Source organism: Myotis lucifugus, unplaced genomic scaffold (genome assembly GCF_000147115.1).
Source record: "Myotis lucifugus unplaced genomic scaffold, Myoluc2.0 scaffold_355, whole genome shotgun sequence".
Lineage (NCBI taxonomy): Eukaryota > Metazoa > Chordata > Mammalia > Chiroptera > Vespertilionidae > Myotis > Myotis lucifugus.
Window position 1 is genome coordinate 294,285 of NW_005871403.1, and position 21,460 is coordinate 315,744.

A 21,460-nucleotide genomic window follows, 5' to 3' on the forward strand; every position below is an offset into this window, starting at 1 on the left:
TGAATGGAACCATGACCTCCTGGTTCATAGATCAAGACTGAACCACTGACCTATGCTGGCCCAGCTACAAGTACTATTTTTTAAAAAAAGAAAGAAAAGCCTGGAAGAAATGAACAAACCCAATAAATTTATGTTGAAAGATTGAGAAGAGGTTGAGGTTTACTAGTACACTGGAACCTTTGTTCTTAAATTTAATTAGTTCCGGACAACTGTTCAAGAAGTGATTTATTCGAAAACTGAATCATTTTTCCTATTAGAAATAATGTAAATTGAATTAATTCGTTCCAGAACCCCAAAAGATTCCCTGTTTTAACCTTTCTTATATACAGTACAAGTCTAATGTACTGTTTAATCTATAAACAAACACTTCTTTTCTCAAATTTATCGAACCACCCCCTATTAGCCTTAAAGCAATCACTTTCAGCACTCGTTCCAGGGGTGTCTTTCAGGGAGTGAGCAGTGCCATCTTCACTTTCTCACATATCACTGCCTCTGAAATGCTCACTGGCTAACTGCTTTTCCTTTATCCAAATCAACAACAGTTTTTCTACCTCTTCAATTGCCTGTGATCATTGTTTCTTTCACACCCTTAGCAATATTAGCATTCTCGATGGCCTCTTTAGGTTTTAAAATTGTGCTAAGCATCCCTTGGGCCAGCAGCAGCAACAACAACAAAAAAAACACAAAAATATTAACAGCACAATTTCCTGAGATGTTAACAAGGAGAGGTTTAGCTGTAAATTGACACATACTGGTGCATTCTATCCTTTGTTTGTGGCCTAGAGAGGCTTTTTTAAAAAATATATTTTATTGATTTTTTGCAGAGAGGAAGGGAGAGGGATAGAGAGTTAGAAACATCGATGAGAGAGAAACATTGATCAGCTGCCTCCTGCACACTCCACACTGGGGATGTGCCCGCAACCAAGGTACATGTCCTTGACCGGAATCGAACCTGGGACCCTTGAGTCCGCAGGCCAATGCTCTATCCGCTGAGCCAAACCGGTTAGGGCTAGAGAGGCTTTTTATCATGCAAATGTATCAGCATGAAGGTTGTCTGGTCAAAACTGAAGTTTTGTTCAAGAACAGACATTTTTTCTTTGAACAACATGATTGAGAAGTGAATTATGGGAGAGGGGAGACATTCCAGAACCAAGGTTTGACTATACTGTCTGGATAATTTGGAGGCCTTTATGTAGGAAGAACTGGTTAAGTTGGGGTAGAATAAAGGGAACAATGTTAATAGATAATGCCTCTCTGAGAAATGACAGATGATGGTTTCATTAGAAAAGAACATAGTGTGCCTGAAAAAGAAAAGTAGAGAACAGATTGGTGTTAGATTACGTAAAGCCTTAATGAAAGAAACTGTAGATTTCATTCAGGAGACTGTGGAAATAGACAAGGCTTAGAATGGATGGAATGATTTATTACCAAAATTATTCTGCTAGAATAATGTTGTATTAGCAATATAGAATGAATGGATTAGAGATATATAAGAGTCAGGGAAGCTGTTATAAAAGACTGTCATTGGGGTACCAAGATACTGAATAAGTACAGTGGTAGTAGAAACAGAAATGGTGAATTAATGGGAGAAATATTAATGAGATGAAATACCCAAAATTTGTCATCAGATTACATACAGGAAGTAAAGAAAAAGGGAAAGAGCTAAAGATGATGTCAAATCTATACCTGAGTGATTATGAACATGGTGGTATTGTTAACAAAAAATGATTAGAGAGTGAGGTGGATCAAAAGCAAGGTGGTGAGATGAGCGTGTTTTTGCATATTGATGGGAAATTCAGATGGTGCAGTAATTGGGAAAAACAAGTCTGGATCTTAGGAGATTTAGGAGATGGGGTATGAGTTCATTAGAATTGATGTAAATAGGTAATCTCACAGAACTTTAAGGCCAGAGAGAGCCTTGGGAAATCCCTACATTAACGGATGATCGGGAAAAGGCAGGCCAGAAAGAGTCCCAGAATAGCAATAGGGATATTAGAAAAGTGTGAAATCCTAAAAGCAAAGTTGAGAAGGATATAAAAAGATTTGTCCACTGTATCAGTTGCAACAGAAAGAGTAATGTGACGAGAAGTAATAAAGGTTATTTGATTTTGCAGTTTTTAATTCATTGGCGACTTTTGACAAAACCTCTTTAATCAGAGGCTATGGTATAAAGCAGATTGGTAAGGGAATACAGAAGTGAAGGGGGAGAGAGCTACATGGTAATTTCAAGGGTAATTTAGAACTGAAGGGGAAAGAATTATTCTTGAAACATTTGGGGGCAGGGCAGTGACTTACTTGCTAAGCCACAATAGGTCTTTATTTGAAGTAGGTAAAATTAAAACAAACAACAACAAAAAACGCACCTTCCATTAACCATTTGTACACCATAAGTGTCTATAGACGCAAGCGGCGGACCTTTTTAAATTAAATTCAAAATATTGTGGCAGTTAACTGGTTAAGCAAGAATAGTTGAGTGTTTGAATAGTGCCATCTTTTTGTTCATTTGTAAAAATTTACATTAAGCACCTTAAAAAAATTTTACTTTTCAATTATAGTTGATGTATAATATATTTCAGGTGTACAACTCAGTGATTAGACATTTACATAATCTATAAAGTGATATCCCTGATAAATCTAAGCACCTTGCTTTTAACTATAACAACCCTGGGAGATAAGAAAGACAGAGAATGGTTTTCCAGTATTACATGTAGTACTATTGCTATAGTAATGACCGCTTAATGTGTTTTTCCTAAGTGCCTGAGACTATGATAAGCCCTTTATAGCCTGAAGGAAGTTTAACTTTAATAGTAGGAAACACCTACGAAGTTTACTATGTTCCAGACACTGTTCTAAGCATTTTACAGAAATTAATTTCTGTAATTCTCACCACAGCCCTATGAAATATACTATTATTATCCTCATATTACAGATGAGAAAAACTGAGCTCCATAGAGGTAAGGTTGCTTGTCCAAGGTCATCACAGGGCTAGTCATCACATAGAGCTCTGTATGAACCCAGGCAGCCTGGGTCTAGAGGCCATTTTCCTAACTATTAGGCCATGCTGCCCTGTTTGTACATAACTGTCCTTGAGGTGGTGAAGAATATGGAGCCTGCTTTAATAAAACAATATTGTAGACTGTTATTACAGAAAGAGCATCTGTCATGGAGAGTGTCCTGAAGCTTCTTCATTTCACAAAGGAGGAAACTTGTGTCGCAGCAAAGGCCAGGAATCCAGGACTCCTACCTCTCGGTGTCCCCTGCCTCTCGGTTGCAGGTCCAGAGGGTGTTTCTGTGCTTCATTACTTCCTCAGAGAGAGTGTTCTTGTATCTAAGTTAGGGGATTTGAAATGTGTTTACATTTTAAGTCCATTAACAAACAAAACAAGCCTTTGTGAAATATCTTAATTTGAATCAGTCAAAACTTCTCAAAATTGGGGCATGACAATATTTTATAAATTTTGTTTTAGTAACGAAGGGATTGGTTAGTTTTATTCAGTTTCTATTTAAAGATTTTTCAAAGCTGCCTTCTTTGACATATGTATACCTTAAATCACACAAACTTTTCATTCACTTTTGTTTCCAGAGAAAATACTAAGGAAAAGGACAAAACAGAAGGAATAGCAGAAGAAACTGAGGAGAGAGAGCAGGCCATACCCCGGGGACGAAAGACTGCCAATAGTCAGGGCCGCCGAAAGGGCCGGATTACCAGGTCCATGACAAATGAAGCCGCTGCTGCTAGTGCTGCAGCTGCAGCCACCGAGGAGCCCCCTCCACCTCTGCCACCGCCGCCAGAACCCAGTGAGTGTGCAGATGGAGTGAACCGGCCACACTTTTGTTTGGGATTCTGTTTCAGTGCTAGGCTAGGGCAGCAGGGACCTCTGATATTGACAACCTAGAAATACTCTGCAAGTCTGGCTTTCACATTTTTCAAACTTCTTTGTAAAAGAACAACAGCCCCTATTTTGCTACCCTAATAGAGCTCTTTTTCTTTTTACTTACTTATAATCCTAATGTACATGCTACTTTGTTTTCTGATATTTGAACATGGCATATATCATGAATATTTTCTAGTTTCTAAGCCATCTTCAATTTTACACTGATGACTGCCAAATATTGGCATTGTGCCCAGAGGCACAGTTTCCTGACCCATACCCTGTTGTTATCCTCTACCCTCCTTTTAAGCCAATGTAACACTGTAATTAAAAAAAAATTCATATAGCATTTTCTTTCTGTTAAATTATTTTCTATAGGAATAAATTCTGAATATTGAGTCCAAGAGTTCAAAGCATTTGTCTTTGTTGCTAAGTATTGTCTCATTAGTTTATAAAGGATTATGTTAATGTCGAGTACCACCATTGGTGGTTCAGTGGTACCAATTTCACTGTAAGATTAAGTATGAAAGTTCTAGGAATGGCAAGAATAATGTGAGAGAAATATGTAGACAAGCGGATGGGGGCAGATCACAAAGGGCCTTGTTTGAACTATATGCTTCATTGCTTATAAAGGTTTTAAATAGAGGAGTGCTTTGATTAGATTGGAGTTCAGATATCTCTAGTGACAGTTGTGGAGCTCAGATTAGAGAGAAGGAGGGCTGGAGGAAGAGGGACCAGCTAGAAGGGCATCATTATGCATGCAGTGGCCCAGGCAAGGAGAGGTGGATTCAGGGTATTAGAATTGACACACATCATTGGATGTGAGTGGTAAATGGGAGGAAGGATTCAAAATGACTAGTCTGAGGATCCTGTCACTAATTTGAGTGACTGGGTGGATGGTAGTATATACTATTGAGAAGGGGAATACAGCAGGCACTCATTTCAGGCCTGATAGTCTCAATTTTCTTTCTAAAGTAAAAGAGAAAGTGTTCAGTTCGTGATCCATCCATGTTTACTAGATGTCAGGCATGGAGGATGAGCATAAGAGCCTCCAAGAGAGGAAGAGACAGGGGACTCAGAGAATGGGAGAGGACTGTGCCTGGACCAGCAGGTGGAGTGCTGTTTCTTCCTCTGACTCTTCATTAGGAAAGGATGGAGCTCTAATAATTGGGAAGGCACTGGGTGAAGTGGGACTTCTTAGAAAATAAATTAATGGTATTCAAACGTAGATGTGGACGGAACTTTAAAAAACATTAAGAAAGATCACAGAGGTGTTGCATTTTCCCCTTTAGTTTGGTAGGGGAAGAGGCTGATGCCATCCTATTTCTTTAGTTTCTTTCACCAAATGTCAGAGAAATAGGTTACAAATTATGCAGTCTGTGCCATATAATCTGTGAATGAAGGATTTGGGTTAATTTTTCTCTACCTTATTGGGTTTTCTCTCTTTATTTTAGTTTCTTCAGAGCCTGTAGAAACCTCTCGATGGACAGAAGAAGAAATGGAAGTTGCTAAAAAAGGTAAATGATAGTTCAGATTCTTCAAGTTTTTTTGTTTTTGTTTGTAAGATTATTAATAACTAGTGGCCTGGTGAACGAATTCGTGCACGTCGAAAGGGAATTAGAGGAAATATTTTAATATTGCTATTTGCCCTTTCTTTATAATAGAAGTGTCAGAGATGAAAGAAAATTAGTAAAATGTATATGAAAATATCGATTGCCTCAAAGAGGGAGGCCCAGGCTGCCTTGCCGGGGCTCCACGATCAATCGCCATGCAGAGGGAGGCCCTGCCCACCCACCACAGCGCCACCAGCTGGGTAGCCTAGGCCTTCCTCTTTGGGGCGATCAATCGTGGAGTCCCCCCACCCCCTGATCAATCGCTCCGCAGAGGGTGGCCTGGGCCTTCTTCTGTGGGGGCAATCATGGGGCAATGGCAGGGCCCCCCGACTGATCGCATCACACCCACCTTGGCTGAAACTGGCGCCAGTGCGTGTCATAGCGCTGTCTTCCGGCGGTCGTTCTGCTATTCGGTCGTTTGGTCGATTTGCATATTATGCTTTTATTATTAATGAGTGAGATAGAGCTAATTTTTTTAATCTAAGAAAAAAGTTCTTCCACAATGATAAATAGAATTTAGAAGTAAACTTACAAGTTGTGTTTTTTTTTTTACTGTGTGGTTGGTACCTTATAAGGTACCCCAATTGTGCCTTGTTGAAGAGCCACTTTTAAGGGACTTAAGGGTCTCATTTTATTTAAAGAGCAAGTAGGCTATTTTCACTTTTTCAGAATAGTTGCGATTAATGCTTTTAAAGTTGTTTTAGAAGGTATTTTCATATAAAAAGTTTGTACTTGTGTTATTTAAAAGTTGCATTGAATAGAATGATAAATAACTTCTTAGTGCTTATTTGGTAAGGCATTTGATTAAAAACTACTAAGAAATTACACTGTGATTCAGAGAAGAGTATGAACATTGTAGCCAGACACAAAAGTTTGGATCCTGTCCTTGATCTTATTCTGGAACTTTTTGGGTCTTGTATTTTTCCACTGTTGCTTATTAATCCACTGTTGCTTATTAATAAAAGCCTAATATGCTAAGTGTCCGGTTGTCCACTCAACCAATCAAAGTGTAATATGCTAATGATATGCTAAGGCCGCTCAACCGCTTGCTATGACATGCACTGACCACCAGGGGGCACATGTTCTGATTGCTAGGTTAGCCTACTGCTGAGGTCTGGCCGATCTGGACTGAGCAAGATGGGCCGGACATGCCCTGGAGCCCTCCCACAGTTCCTCCCCAGCTGGTCATCCCCCTGCATCCCTCCCCGGCCCCAATCGTGCACCGGTTGGGTCCCTTGGCCTGGCCTGCGCCCTCTCGCAATCCAGGACCCCTCAGGGGATGTGGGAGAGCTGGCACCGGGCCTCTAGTGTAATATAAAATTTAAGATTTCTAATAGGATAAATAATTGGTTTATAAATAAATTATTTGTTTTCAAATATAATAATTTTTGAGAGATTAACCGCCTTTTGGGGGAGTTAAGTATTTACCTTGTAATTCTAGAGAGAGGATATTGTAAACAGCTTGACTTTTAGTGATACATTTCAGACTTACTTTCTATTTACCAGGTAATGAGTGATACATTTAAATATCATATAAACCAACTTTACCAAAAATACAGAAGTTAGTGTTCTGTCTTTTATTTGAAGTTTGCCATGACTAGAAAATTTGTGATTTGTCATGATTACATGTTTAACTTTTTAAAAGATTCACATTTATTCTCTGATCATCAAAATTTCATAGTGAAGTAAGTAGATATTAGCTATATCATAATCTTTTTCAGGTAGATACACTAACATATGACTTTAGTCACCACTCTTCTTTCTTTTTTTTTTTTTTAATGTATTTTATTGATTTTTTACAGAGAGGAAGGGAGAGGGATAGAGAGTTAGAAACATCTATGAGAGAGAAACATTGATCAGCTGCCTCCTGCACACCTCCTACTGGGGATGTGCCCACAACCAAGGTACATGCCCTTGGCCGGAATCAAACCTGGGACCTTTCAGTCCGCAGGCCAACACTCTATCCACTGAGCCAAACCGGTTAGGGCTAGTCACCACTCTTTTCATCTCTTATTCATATATCGGGTAAGATTTAGAAGTGATCTTCCAGTAATTATTAAGGAAGCTACTGGAATTAACCTTGAAAAACTGATGTTTTTCTATAAATTCTTAAATTTATACTGGAAATTTTTGCTTGGGTACACCTGTATTTAAAGTATATCTCTGGCTGGATAACTCCTATGTATATATGCATTTTCATACCCATATTCCTTTGACATGTGTATGTGTGCATATATATATATATTATTTGATTAAAAAGTGTCAGATGGCATAGATTTCTGTGATGCTTTGGGTTACAACAGATTTTTTTCAAATGGTTAATTTTTCTTAGGACATTTCTTGATTGTGAATGGACTGAAGACATGCTGATGATTCATGGAGTCTTGTATGTGTGTATACATACATATACATACATACATACAGGATGGGGCAAAAGTAGGTTTTTAGCTGTGAATACATGAGACACAGAGTTTATTCTTGTATTATTAATTACTAGAGGCCCGGTGCATGAATTTGTGCACTAGTGGGGTCCCTTGTCCTGGCCTGCGGGATCGGGCCGAAACCAGCTCTCTGACATCCCCCAAGAGGTCCCGGAATGTGAGAGGGCCCAGGCCAGGCCTAGGGATCCCACCGGTGCACTACCAGGGCCGGGAAGGGATGCAGGAAGTTGGACAGCCAGAGAGGGACCACGGGAGGGCTGCAGGGCATGTCCGTCCTGTCTCGCTCAGTCCCGATCAGCCGGACCCCAGCAGCAAGCTAACCTACCAGTCAGAGCGTCTGCCCCCTGGTGGTCAGTGCACGTCATAGCAAGCGGTTTAGTGACCTTAGCATATCATTAGCATATTACGATTTGATTGGTTGAATGGCTGACCAGATGACCAGACACTTAGCATATTAGGCTTTTATTATATAGGATTTTATTATTTTCCATATGAACAAGTATAAACCTACTTTTGCCTCACTCTGTATATATATCATTATGTTAATCATTTATATTTGATTATATTATTAATTTTATATTGATACACTCTTTCCAAATATTTAGAAGTACCTTCTCAGTCAGTTTACAAGTATTTGAATTATTACTATGTGTCCAACGTTAATGATCATGCTTTTGTTTGTTTGTTTTTATTGTTGTTGTTCCACTTATGCATTCATTGGTTGATTCTTGTATGTGCCCTGATGGGGGATCGAACCTGCAATCTTGGCATACTGGGACAATGCTCAAACCAACTGAGCTCCCTGGCCAGGGCTTTCATGAGCATGTTTTAAATAGAGCTGTTCAGTGGGTTTTGTGTCAATACATATTTTAGTAATTATTGAAGTATATCAATGAGAATTGAAAACACTTTTAGTGTTAATGATTGTGAATACAATGCTTAAGTTTGTTTTATTATTGCTCTTGTTTGCTTTATCAGGTTACTGTTCTTTAACATTTGTTCTGTTTTTAAAATACAGGTCTAGTAGAACATGGTCGTAACTGGGCAGCAATTGCCAAAATGGTGGGAACTAAAAGTGAAGCTCAATGTAAAAACTTCTATTTTAACTATAAAAGGCGACACAATCTTGACAACCTTTTGCAGCAGCATAAGCAGAAAGTGAGTATGTCAGGCATGGTGAATCTCTTACTTACTGACTTTTACTTTCAGTTTCTTGTTTTTTGAACTTCAAGATAGGTTTTGAGAAAACTTTTGTAGCTCATATTTTTATTTATTGCATTTACCTGTAAAAGATATGCTACTTTCTTGGCACAAGTTGACTATTTATTTACTGCCCAAAGAATAAAACTTCTGTTAGTAGTAATGAGAATTCAGTACATTTGAATTACTCTAAACTGGATTTAAAAATGGAAGCATTTGGGAGTTTGAATTTAAAATTAGTTGGAGTGCTCTTGACATGATTTGATTTGGCATATTACAAAGCATTTTCTCAGAGAAATATTATATGGGATAAATGTTAAAAACCAGAAAGTAGGAAAAACCAAGATGGCGGCATAGGTAAACACCTGAAATTACTGCCTCGTACAACCACTTCAAAACTATAAGTAAAAGACAAAACGGACATCATCCAGAACCACAGGAAGGCTGGCTGAGTGGAAATTCTACAACAAAAGGAAAGAGAAAAGCACACTGAGACTCAGAGGAGGTGCGGAAGTGCAGAGGTATGGAGGCGCTCGCGGAAAGGGCTGGCAACTGAGGATGCGGTTGTCTTTTTCAATCGGGAAGGAGACACAAGCTCCCAACTGCTCTGAACTCCAATTCCGGGTGAGTCTCTGGGGACCCAGACACATACGGGGAGAAACTGGACTGTCTGGCATCGGGCGGAACTCGAGGGCGGCCTTCTCTCAGAGGTGCTTGCAGTGATTACCAATTACCCTGGGACACCGAGACCCGGGGCCTCTTAAGGCAGGGCTGAAAATCAGCCATAGCTGTTTGCTCCGCCCTGTTGATTCCCTAAGACCCCGCCCCACCCAAGCTGCTAGCAGAGGCTTTTGCATATGAATGCCCTGGCCCTTTGCAATCTAAAATTACCTAACTAACTGCATCTGGGTCAGAGAGACCCAGATCTTCCAAAAGAAGGCCCAAGGTCCCACAGCAGCTTGCATTGCTTCACAGCTGGGCCTCATCTGGGCACCTCCAAACCCCAAACAAAGAAGAGGAATCTGCAGATCTCTCTGTAGCTCCTGCTGGGTAGCCTCAGGCAGAGGCTAAATTAGCATCTCCTTAGAGATCCAAGAGCCAGTGTACCCAATGGTCAGAGTGGGACCATCCAGATTACAACTCCTCAGATCCATAAGGGACACACTCAGGGGGCAGAATCAGTGAGCACCAAAGCCCCACTGAAGCAAGTCTTGCCCCATAAGGCTGTCTGCAGCACAGAAGTTCTCCCACCATAACCACAGCTGATTATCACAGCCAGTTGGCCTGGAGGTCAATTCCTCCCAGTGATACCAGCAACAATCAAGGCTTAACTACAACAAGACTGTGCACAAAGCCCACAAAGGGGTGCACCAAGAGTGGCCACCTCAAGTAATTGGGGAGGTTGAGCCACTGGGCCCAATAGGACACCTAGCACACAAAGCCTCTCTATCAATACAAGGAAACAGCCAAAATGCGGAGACAAAGAAACAGGTCACAAATGACAGAAATGGAGGAAAGCAAACAACTGGATATAGAGTTCAAAACCACGGTTATAAGGTTTTTCAAGAATTTTCTAGAAACAGCCGATAAATCTAGTGAGACCCTCGAAGATATGAAAGAGGACCAACTAGAAATTTAGCATACACTGACTGAAATAAAGAACAATATCCAGAGATCCAACAGCAGACTACAGGATAGCAAGAATCAAGTCAAAGATTTGAAACATGAAGAAGCAAAAAACACCCAACCGGAAAAACAAAAAGAAAAAAGAATCCAAAAATATGAAGATAGTGTAAGGAGCCTCTGGGACAACTTCAAGCGTACCAACATCCGAATTATAGTGGTGCCAGAAGAAGAGAAAGAGCAAGATATTGAAAACCTCTTTGAAGAAATAATGACAGAAAACTTCCCCTACCTGGTGAAAGAAATAGACTTACAAGTCCAGGAAGCGCAGAGAACCCCAAACAAAAGGAATCCAAAGAGGACCACACCAAGACACATCATAATTAAAATGCCAAGGGCAAAAGACAAAGAGAGAATCTTAAAAGCAGCAAGAGAAAAACAGTTAGTTACCTACAAGGGCGTACCCATACGATTGTCAGCTGATTTCTCAACAGAAACTATGCAGGCCAGAAGGGAGTGGCAAGAAATACTCAAAGTGATGAATAGCAAGAACCTACAATCAAGATTACTTTACCCAGCAAAGCTATCATTCAGAATTGAAGGTCAGATAAAGAGCTTCACAGATAAGAAAAAGCTAAAGGAGTTTTTCACCACCAAACCAGTATTATATGAAATGCTGAAAGGTATTCTTTAAGAAGAGGAAGAAGAAGAAAAAGGTAAAGATAAAAATTATGAACAACAAATACATATCTATCAACAAGTGAATCTAAAAATCAAGTGAATAAAAAATCTGATGAACAGAATAAACTGATGAATATAATAGAATCAGGGGCATAGAAAGGGAGTGGACTGACAATTTCCCGGGGGAAAGAGGTGTGGGGGGTGAGGGAAGAGACTGGACAAAAATCATACACCTATGGATGAGGACAGTGGGGCGGGTAAGGGCAGAGGGTGGGGTGGGAACTGGGTGGAAGATAGCTATGGGGGGAAAAAGAACAACTGTAATAATCTGAACAATAAAGATTTATTTTTAAAAAAACCCAGAAAGTATATAAGAGTAATGAAAATTCCTTAACAAGGAAGTTTCAATGTTCTCAAAGTCTATAATGCTCTTTGAGGGTTCCATGAGCTCAAGACTACAGTCAAACCTGGGTTTTCGAATGTCTCCCATCTCGAACCATTTGCCAAGTGGTTCATGGAAAAAATGCCTCAGTTATTGAACAAAACTTCAGTTCTCAACCTGACAGCCCTTTCATGCTGATACATCAGCACGGCAAAAGTGGTCTCTCAAGCCGCAGACAAAGGAGAGAATGCTAGTCATCTTACACTAACCCTCACATTGTTAACATCTCCTGAAATTTTGCTGTGAATATTTTTGTGTATATTTATTTATTTAGCTTTTTTTGCTAGCAAAATGGACAATTAGCACAATTTTAAAATATAAAGAGGTCCTCAAGAGTGCTAATGTTGCTAATGGTATTAAAGTCACTGATCACAGGCAATTAAAGGTAGAATAACTGTTATTGATTTGGCTAGTGACAGCATTCTGGAGGCAGTGATATGTTAAAAAGCAAAGATGCTGCACCAGTGGAATGAGTGCTGAAAGTGATTCATTTAAGGCTAAAATTTGATAAATTTAAGAAAAGAGGTATTTGTTGTCATATTAAACTAGAGACCCGATGCACGAAATTCGTGCAAGGGTAGGCCTTCATAGCTCTGGCTGCCTCGGCCCTCACAGCCCCAGCTGCCTCACGACTCTGCAAACCTGCCCCCCGCCCACTGGTCGTTCCGGAAGGTTGTTCTGGAAAGTCGTTCCACCGTCTGGTATAATTAGCATATTAGCTCTTTATTATATAGGACTAGAGGCCTGGTGCATGAAATTTGTGCGTGGGTCTGGTCCCTAGGCCTGGCCTGCTGTCAGGGCCATCTTCCCCAGCTGCCCACAGCTGGCCCTGCCCCCTGCCACCACATACTCTTGGTTTCCCGTTCTTTATCAGGTAATCTGTGCTTGACAGCTGGGGGACAGGACCAAGAGGTCGGCTGTTCCCACCCGCTCACCAGCCCCACCCCCACTGCAGGTGGCCATCAGGCGATTGGAGCCTGCCGGCCGGGGAAAGAAACCAAGAGGTCGTCAGTGCGTTTCTTAGTGACTGGTCCAGCGGTCGTTCTGATTTTTCTGCCATTAGGGTCAATTTGTATATTACCCTTTTATTATATAGGATAGAGACCTGGTGCACGGGTGGAGGCCAGCTGGCCTGCCCTGAAGGGGGCCCTGGATCGAGGTGGGGAGTCCCCGCTGGGGGGCGGGGCCGGCCTGGACGAGGGGCTGTGGGCAGTTTGCAGGCCAGCCACGCCCCTGGTCAGGGTAGGGGTCCCCACTGGGGGCAGGGCTGGGTGGGCGAGGGGTTGCAGGCGGTTTGCAGACCAGGCACGCATCCGTTTGGGGTGGGGGTCCCCACTTGGGGCAGGGCCAGCCTGGGCGAGGGGCCACGGGTGGGCAAGGGGCCGTGTCTGGAAGACGTCCATCCAGTCTATCTGGTCTAATTAGCATATTACCCTTTTATTAGTATAGACTAGAGGCCTGATGTATGAAATTCGTGCCAGGGGCTCAGCCCCAAACACAGCGGTGGCCGCCTCTGCCTCGACCACCACAGCTTCATCAGGTCTAATTAGCACATTACGCTTTTATTATTATAGATAGTACATTAGATGGTAATGTATAGAAGAAAGATTAAAATGGGAAATCATTTGGGAGTATGGAACGAATTAATTCAATTTACATTATTTCTAATGGGAAAAATAAGTCAATTTTTGAAAAAAACTCTTCTCGAATGGCCTTCCAGATCAGTTAAGTTCAAGAGCTGAGGTTTCATTGTCTTTACATAAAATCTTAAGATGTTATTTATTTTTTTCTACTGTATTTACATTTGCATTGATGGTGTTAAAGCAGTTGTGAGTGAGAGTGCTGGTGACTTAGCATGAATCCTGGCAGCACACCACTGTGCCAAGTACTCTAATGTATTCTTAATCTCCAGGTATTTGAAGCATTTTGTTTTTGTTTTAAAGCCAGTGTCACTTAAGAATTTCCTTGATGAAGCAACAAAATTTAGCTTTACTAAATCTTAACTGTTGAGTACATGTCTGCATGATAAGTGGGAAGCATGCATAAAGTTCTCCTGCTCACTATCAAAGTATGATGGCTCTCTCAAGGAAAAGCACTTTTGAAATTGAGTTCCAAGGCTCTCTTTTTTCATGGACTGTCATTTTTAGTTGACTATTTGGCAGACTTCCTTTTTTTAAAATATATTTTTGAATTGATTTCAGAGAGGAAAGGAGAGATAGAAACATCAATGATGAAAGATAATCATTGATAGCTGCCTCCTGCACACCCCACACGGGATCGAGCCCACAACCCAGGCATGTGCCCTTGACCAGAATCGAACCCACAACCCTTCAGTCCGCAGGCCAACACTCTATCCACTGAGCAAAACCGGCTAGGGCTGAAATTTTTTTTTTAATGAAGCACAAGATGAATGAAGAAAAAAGTAGTAAATCAGAGTAAGAAGGAGCTATAAAATATGTCGTTTAATAGCATTCTTACCAATTGTTACTTTAACAATTTAATCGTAAACATATTTGAGAAATACAAATAACTTAACCACGTTCTTATGGTCTGTTTGATTTGACATTCTAAAATATTTTCTAAGACTATTTGTCAATATATTTGTACCCTTTGTCAGTATTTCTTTAGAAATACAACTACTACTTGAGATGAGCCATCATTGCAAGATATATTTTACATTATTAACATATTCATGTGATATATCTGAGATTTGATTCACAATAAATCAATACAGAATGGGGATCAGGGAAAGTAGGTTGGGTATAGATGAAACAAGATTTGCCTCTAACTTCTGTATGTGTTTCAAAATTTCCAAAATAAAAACTAAAAAGAAAAAGAAAAAAGAATGATCTAATGTGTAATAAAAGTGCATATGTTTAAACTGATTCACATTTGAATTATAATGTTGGCTAATTTTAAAAGTTATACACAAAGGAACTTTTAGGTTAAAAATGTGAATGCAAGAGCTAAAAATATGCTATAGCAACTAAAATATAAAGGAATGAAAATAACAAAAAATCTACTGCTGAGAGAGTTGACTTCAAAACCATTGAAATGTTCTGGGAGAAAAATAAAAGAATAAATCAGACATGTTTCTAAAAGATAAACATTGTTTTATTGGACAGGGCTCTTCAGAGAAACAGAACCAATGTGTGTGTGTGTGTGTGTGTGTGTGTGTGTTTCACGAGGGAGCGGGAGTGGGAGTGAGATTGATTTAATTATTTTTTATTTTTTAAAAAATCTTTGCTCGAGGATATGTTTATTGATTTTAGAGAGAGGAAGGGAGAGTGAGAGAAAGAGAGAGAGACATCCATGTGAGAGAGAAACATTGATAGATGCCTCCTATATGCACCCTGACTGGGGATGGAACCCACAACCTGGGTATGTAACCCCACTGGGTATCGAACCCCCAGCCTTGCAGTGTACTGGATGACGCTCCAACTGAGTCATACCAGGCCAGGGCGAGATTGATTTACTTTAAGAAATTGGCTCATGATTTTGGAGGCTAAGTGGGTACAAAATCCAATACGATAGGGTGATAGGCTGGGTACTCAGAAGAGCTGCAGTCTGATAACAAATTTCCTTGTAGGGTGTGTGTGTTGGGGGTAGGTAGTGCAGGTAGCCATCAATCTAATTCTATTAAGGCTTTTAATTGATTGAATGATGCCGTCCCCATATTATGGAAGGTAATCTGCTCAACTCAGAAGCCTATAGATTTAAATATTAATCTGGTCCAAAGGAAAAAAAAACAACGCATGCATGAACACATCCAGAATAATGTTTGACCACATATCTGGGTACTGCGATCCAGCCAAGTAAACATAAAATTATCATCACAGATGTCTTTAAAACTTCTTGTTCTGATCATTTTAATTACAACTGTAAGAATAGGAACAGCAGGCTTCAATTGTTGGTCTAGAGCAGCGGTCGCCAACTGGTGGGCCGCAGACCACTGGTGGTCCGTGAGGTCCAAAGGGTTGGCGACCGCTGGTCTAGAGTGTTTTATCTTTTTAAAAGAGATCCCAGGAAAACATGACAGAATGTTATCTGTTAAAACACAGTGGAAGATATATAGGATTTATGTTTTTGTGTACTTGAATTGTTACATTGACATTTAATAAATTCTTTTGGCCCTGACCAAGTGGCTCAGTTGGTTGGAGCATTGTCCCATACACCAAAAGGTTGTGGGTTTGATTCCCACTCAAGGCACATACCTAGGTTGCAGGTTCAGTCCCATATCTGGGTGTGCTCAGGAGACAACTTTTTGATGTTTCTCTCACATCGATGTTTCTCTTTCACTCCTCTAAAATTAATGAAAACATATCCTTGGGTGAGGATTAAAGAAAAAGAATTAATGAATATTATATAGTGAAGAAAATGCTTGGGGATATAGTACATTATTGCATGTGAAGATTCCACATTCCACCTTATTATTATAAGAAAAAAATATGTTATTTTTATTAGAAAATACATTATTTGGAAGGAAAGAAGAGCAGGAGTTTTGTGATTTGGGGCTATTTTATACATGTATAGTGGTGAGTAATTAAAAAAAGTTTGTTTTTATATTACTTTTGATCAATTTGTTGAAAGCGATTTACCTACACAAAAGACTAGTTAATGGTTATCTGGAGATAACTGTACTCTAACCAGAGCAGCTGTCACATATACAGCCTTCTTGTTTAGTATGTGTGTATGTATTTGTGAACTCCGTGATTTCAGATAGGAAAAGGCTTGTTTCTTTCCATTTAGTTATTTAAATCATAATTAATATTTTGTTACTCTAGACTTCACGAAAACCTCGTGAAGAACGAGATGTGTCTCAATGTGAAAGTGTAGCTTCCACCGTTTCTGCTCAGGAAGATGAAGATATTGAAGCCTCTAATGAAGAAGAAAATCCAGAAGATAGTGAAGGTATTTCAAAATGTTAAATTTAGTTGTACCTCCTGCTAGCCCAAATACGTAGTTTTTAGCTTAGTGATTTGACTGTTTAGGAATTGCTTCATTAAGGAAATAGGACATTTGTGTTTTCAAGGCATAGAGACATTAAACTTGAACATAATGTGTTCATTCAACTAACAAATATTTATGTAGCACCTGAGATGGTCCAAGTGCTACAAACAGAACATCTTGAAAATGCCAGTCATGCTTCAGACACTTAATATTTCTTGTCTTTTTTTTTTTTTAATAACAGCCATTCTAACAGGTGTGAGGTGCTTGCTCACTCTGTTCTAACCACTGTTCTTTCTTCTGTTCCTGAGCAGAGCAACCCTCACTTCAGGGATTTTGCATGTGCTAACCCCTCTACCTGGGATGCTCTTCTCAAAAATGTGCCTGTTGGCTCGTTCTCCCATTTCTTCAGGCCTCTATTGATATGTAACCCTACCTCTATAATATCTCTTTATCCCCTGGTTCCTAAGTTTTGTTATTTATTCACTGCACTTATTACTGCCTGATATATCTTCTATGTATTGTTTAATGTCTGTTTTATACTAGAACTAGTAGCCCTGTGCATGAATCCATGTGCCAGTAGGTCGCTGCTGCCCTCCTGTAGCTCTCCGCCCACTGCCCCACCCTCCTGTAGCTCCCCCCGCCCCCCCATAGCTTGTTGCCCTGCCCTCTCCTGTAGCTCTATGCCTCCCGCTTGTAGCCAGTAGGTTGCTGCTGCCCTCCTGTAGCTCTCCGCCCGTTGTCCCCGTCCTCCTATAGCTCCCCCACTCCCCTTCCCACCCCCATAGCTTGCTGCCCTGCCCCCTCCTGTAGCTCTCCGCAGCCTGCTTGTACCTCACTGGCCCACCCTCATGCTGTATCTGTGATCTGGTTGTGATGCGCTTGGTTGTTATGCCTCAGGGTGTAATGGCTAATTAGCATATTCCTCTCTTATTTAGGACTAGAGGCCCGGTGCACAAAAATTTGTGCACTGGCAGGGGAGGGGGCTGGGGGGGTATCCCTCAGCCTCACTTGTGCCCTCTCACAGTCTGGGACCCCTCGGGAGATAACCGCCTGCTGGCTTAGGCCCGCTCCTCGGGTGGCAGATGGCAGGCCTGATCCCTCGGTGCCTGCCCCGCCTCCCTGGGTCGCGCACACGGCAGGGCTGATCTGGGGGTTGGGGCGCTGCCCCAGGTCGGGTCGCACACGGGACGCCTGGGCGGGCTGGTGTATTGCTGCTGCCCCGCCCGGCCGCCCTGGGTCGGGTCACACACGGACGCCCACCGCCCCGGGTTGCAGATAGCAGGCCCGGATGGCAGCAGGGCAGGCGGGATGGTGCTGTCCCGCCCCACCGCCCTGGGTCGCAAATAGCAGGCCCAGATGGCGGTGGGGCAGGCAGGATGGCGCTGTCCCGCCCTGCCTGCAGTATGCAAATTAGCCGCCATCTTTGTTGACGGTCAATTTGTATATCGCGCTGATTAGCCAATGGGTGGCGTAGCGAAGGTACTGTCAATTACCATGTTTGTCTATTATTAGATAGGATGTCAGCTGCATCAAAATGTACTTTGATTATTTCTGTCACCAGTACTTCAAACAGCTAAATTATCCTCATTTATCCTAAACTAGAGGCCTGGTGCACGGATTTGTGCACTGGTGGGGTCCCTCAGCTTGGCCTGCGGGGATCGGGCCAAAACTGGCTCTCTGACATCCCCCAAGGGGTCCTGGATTGTGAGAGGGTGAAGGCCAGGCCAAGGGACCCCACTGGTGCACAATCAGGGCCAGGAAGGGACCACGAAAGGGCTCTAGGGCATGTCCAGCCCCTCTCTCCCAGTCCTGATCGGCTGGACCCCAGCAGCAAGCTAACCTACCAGTTGGAGCATCTGCCCCCTGTTGGTCAGTGTTCATCATAGCAACTGGTCAAACAAACGATCAGACACTTAACATATTAGGCTTTTATTATATAGGATTATTTTCTAAACGTTTTAAAAAAAATCTGTTCCATTTGGAATTATTTTTCTGTATAGTGTAAGATAGGGTCCATGTTTTTCTTCCAGACAAATAGTTCTGAGAGAGCTAGTTTATTAAATAAATCATTTTTTAGCCAGTGATTTAAAATAGCACCTTTGAGCCCAGCCAGTTTTACTCAGTGGTTGAGTGTCGACCTATAAAGCAGAAGGTCATGGTCAGGATAAATGCTTGGGGGTGAGCTGGAGACCGAACTATAAATTGTTTACCTAGTTTAAGAAATGTGTCTTAAACCATTGGGATTCTCATTGGACATACATATTTTAATTTTAGGGTGATACAAATTTTTATGTTGTATTGTAGTCAATTTTAAGAAAACAATCTAAAAACTTAATGCTGTAGTGAACATCTCTATATACTTTTTATAATAGTGGCAAATTGGATCCAAGGGAAGGTAAAGTAAATTTAAGACATATTTACAACCATTTATTCATTTTATACTTCAGCGAATGTTTGAGTGTATTGTGTAGCAGGCACAGTACTTGTGTCTAGGATCTAAACGATAAGCAAAATACATAACTCTGCTCTTATGGTGTTTATAGCCTAGTGGAAGCAGCCAGGAATCAAATCATTGTGAATAAATATAAAATTGTAACTATAATGAGTACATGTGTAGTAAATTATACATGTAACTGTAATGAGCCAGAGTAGTAAAATTTAAGGAATTATAAGGAAACTAGAGACCTGGTGCACGAAATTTGTGCATGGAGCAGGGTGGGTCCCTTCCGCCCAGCCTGCACCCCCTCCAATCCGGGATCCCTCGGGGGATGTCCAACTGCCGGTTTAAAACCAGCAGTAGGACATCCCTCTCACAATCCGGGACCGCTGGCTCCTAACGGCTCATCTGCCTGATTGCCCCTAACTGCCCCCCCGCCCCCGCCAGCCTGATCACCCCTAACCATCTCTGCCTGCTGGCCTGATTGCCCCTAACTGCCCCCCTGCTGGCCTGGTCGCCCCATGCAGCCTGCTGTTCAGTTGTTTGGTCGTCCCTCACTAACTCCCTTGCCAGCCTGGTTGCCCATGCAGCCTGCTGTTCAGTCATTTGGTCATCCCTCACTAATCCCCCTGCCGGCCTGGTCACTCCACGCAGCCTGCTGTTCGGTCATTACTGTGACGGAGTCCTGGACAATTTGCATATTCCTCAATTATTATTAATTTCCTATAGATAATAGAAGGCTTTTTTTTTAAAGCATGTGATATTTGATGTAATATTTAAAGGAAAATTAGGAGAAAGAGCCTTTTCAGTAAGAATAAATGGCAGGGCCCAGCTGGTGTTGCTCAATGGTTGAACTTCAACCTATGAATCAGGAAGTCATGGTTCAATTCCTGTTCAGGCCACATGCCTGGGTTGCAGGCTCCATCCCCAGTGTGGGTATGTGGGAGCCAGCCAATCGATGATTCTTTCTCATCATTGATGTTTCTATCTCTTCCTCCTCCATGAAATAAATCAAAATATATTTAAAAAAACACACACACAAGAATAAATGGCATGTATAACTCTGAGGTGGAAGACACATGGGCATTCCCTGAAACTGAAAGGAGGCCCAGTGATAACAGAATACAGAGAGAATATAACATGCGAGATGGAGCTAGAAAGGTGGGTGGGTGGGTCCACCAGCCTGGGCCTTGTAGCAAGACCATCTTCAGAATTTTGGAACTTTATCCTAAGAGTAATGAAGTTTCATTGAAATGTTTTAAGTGGTAGGAAAGAAGAGTGAAGAAAGGGGAGGAAGAGAGTGTGGGTGAATTTTGGTAAGATTTGGCTTTTATAAAGCATTATTGTAGAGAATGGTGTGAAGTGGAAGGTGAGAAGAAAAGTCATATTTGGAATAGAATGGCAGTAGTGCAGTTGAACAGAAATGAATGGATTCAAGAATATTTTTAGAGAGAAAATCTGTGAGATTTGTTCATACAGAATATGAGAATAAGTGTCATTAGCATTTAAAAGTTTTCTGGTTTAATGGAATAGTAAACACTAGAAAAGAACCTGATTTAGAAGTGAGTGCAAGTCCAGTGTAAAACATTAAATTTGTGATTTCGTTGACATATTTAGGTAAAGATGTCAAGACATTAAAAATCCCATCTATGCCCTAACCGGTTAGGCTCAATGGATAGAGTGTTGGCCTGCAGACTGAAAGGTCCCAGGTTCAATTCCGGTCAAGGTCATGTACCTTGGTTGCGGGCACATCCCCAGTAGGAGGTGTGCAGGAGGCAGCTGATCGATGTTTCTCTCTCATCGATGTTTCTGGCTCTCTATCTCTCTCCCTTCTTCTCTGTAAAAAAAATAAATAAAATATATATTTTTTTAAAAATCCTATCTATACTAATAAAAGCCTAGGTGGTCCACGCGTGTTGTTGTCACAAGATGGCCACCACAAAGAAGGCTTCCACAAGATGGCCACGCACACAGCGGAGGTGGGGCCCGGCAGCCTCCCTGCATGGTGAGGCCTGGGGGTCCCGTGGCTCCATGCAGCACGGAGCAGGCTGGTCCGGGTGTCTCCGCCGTTTCAAATGGAGGGGGCGGGTCCTGGCGAAGGAGGCGGGTCGTGCAGGGGAGGGCAGTGTGGGCGATCAAGCCGGCAGGGAGGGTAGTTCGGGCATCAGGCCGGCAGGGGAGCAGTTAGGCGTCAATCATGC

The 21,460-nt window shown here is 41.6% G+C and overlaps 1 protein-coding gene across 15 annotated transcripts in view; it reads left to right on the plus strand.

The window, feature by feature from the left end:
• The window catches only part of NCOR1 (nuclear receptor corepressor 1), a 238,392-nt gene that overhangs the window by 141,982 nt on the left and 74,950 nt on the right, over positions 1–21,460 (plus strand). For all 15 annotated transcript variants that reach the window (XM_023764861.1, XM_023764867.1, XM_023764865.1 and 12 more), the window contains 4 exons: positions 3,584–3,798; positions 5,327–5,389; positions 8,945–9,084; positions 16,657–16,783. In XM_023764861.1, the coding sequence (XP_023620629.1) occupies positions 3,584–3,798; positions 5,327–5,389; positions 8,945–9,084; positions 16,657–16,783 (545 nt within the window). The remainder of the gene's footprint in view (positions 1–3,583; positions 3,799–5,326; positions 5,390–8,944; positions 9,085–16,656; positions 16,784–21,460) is intronic.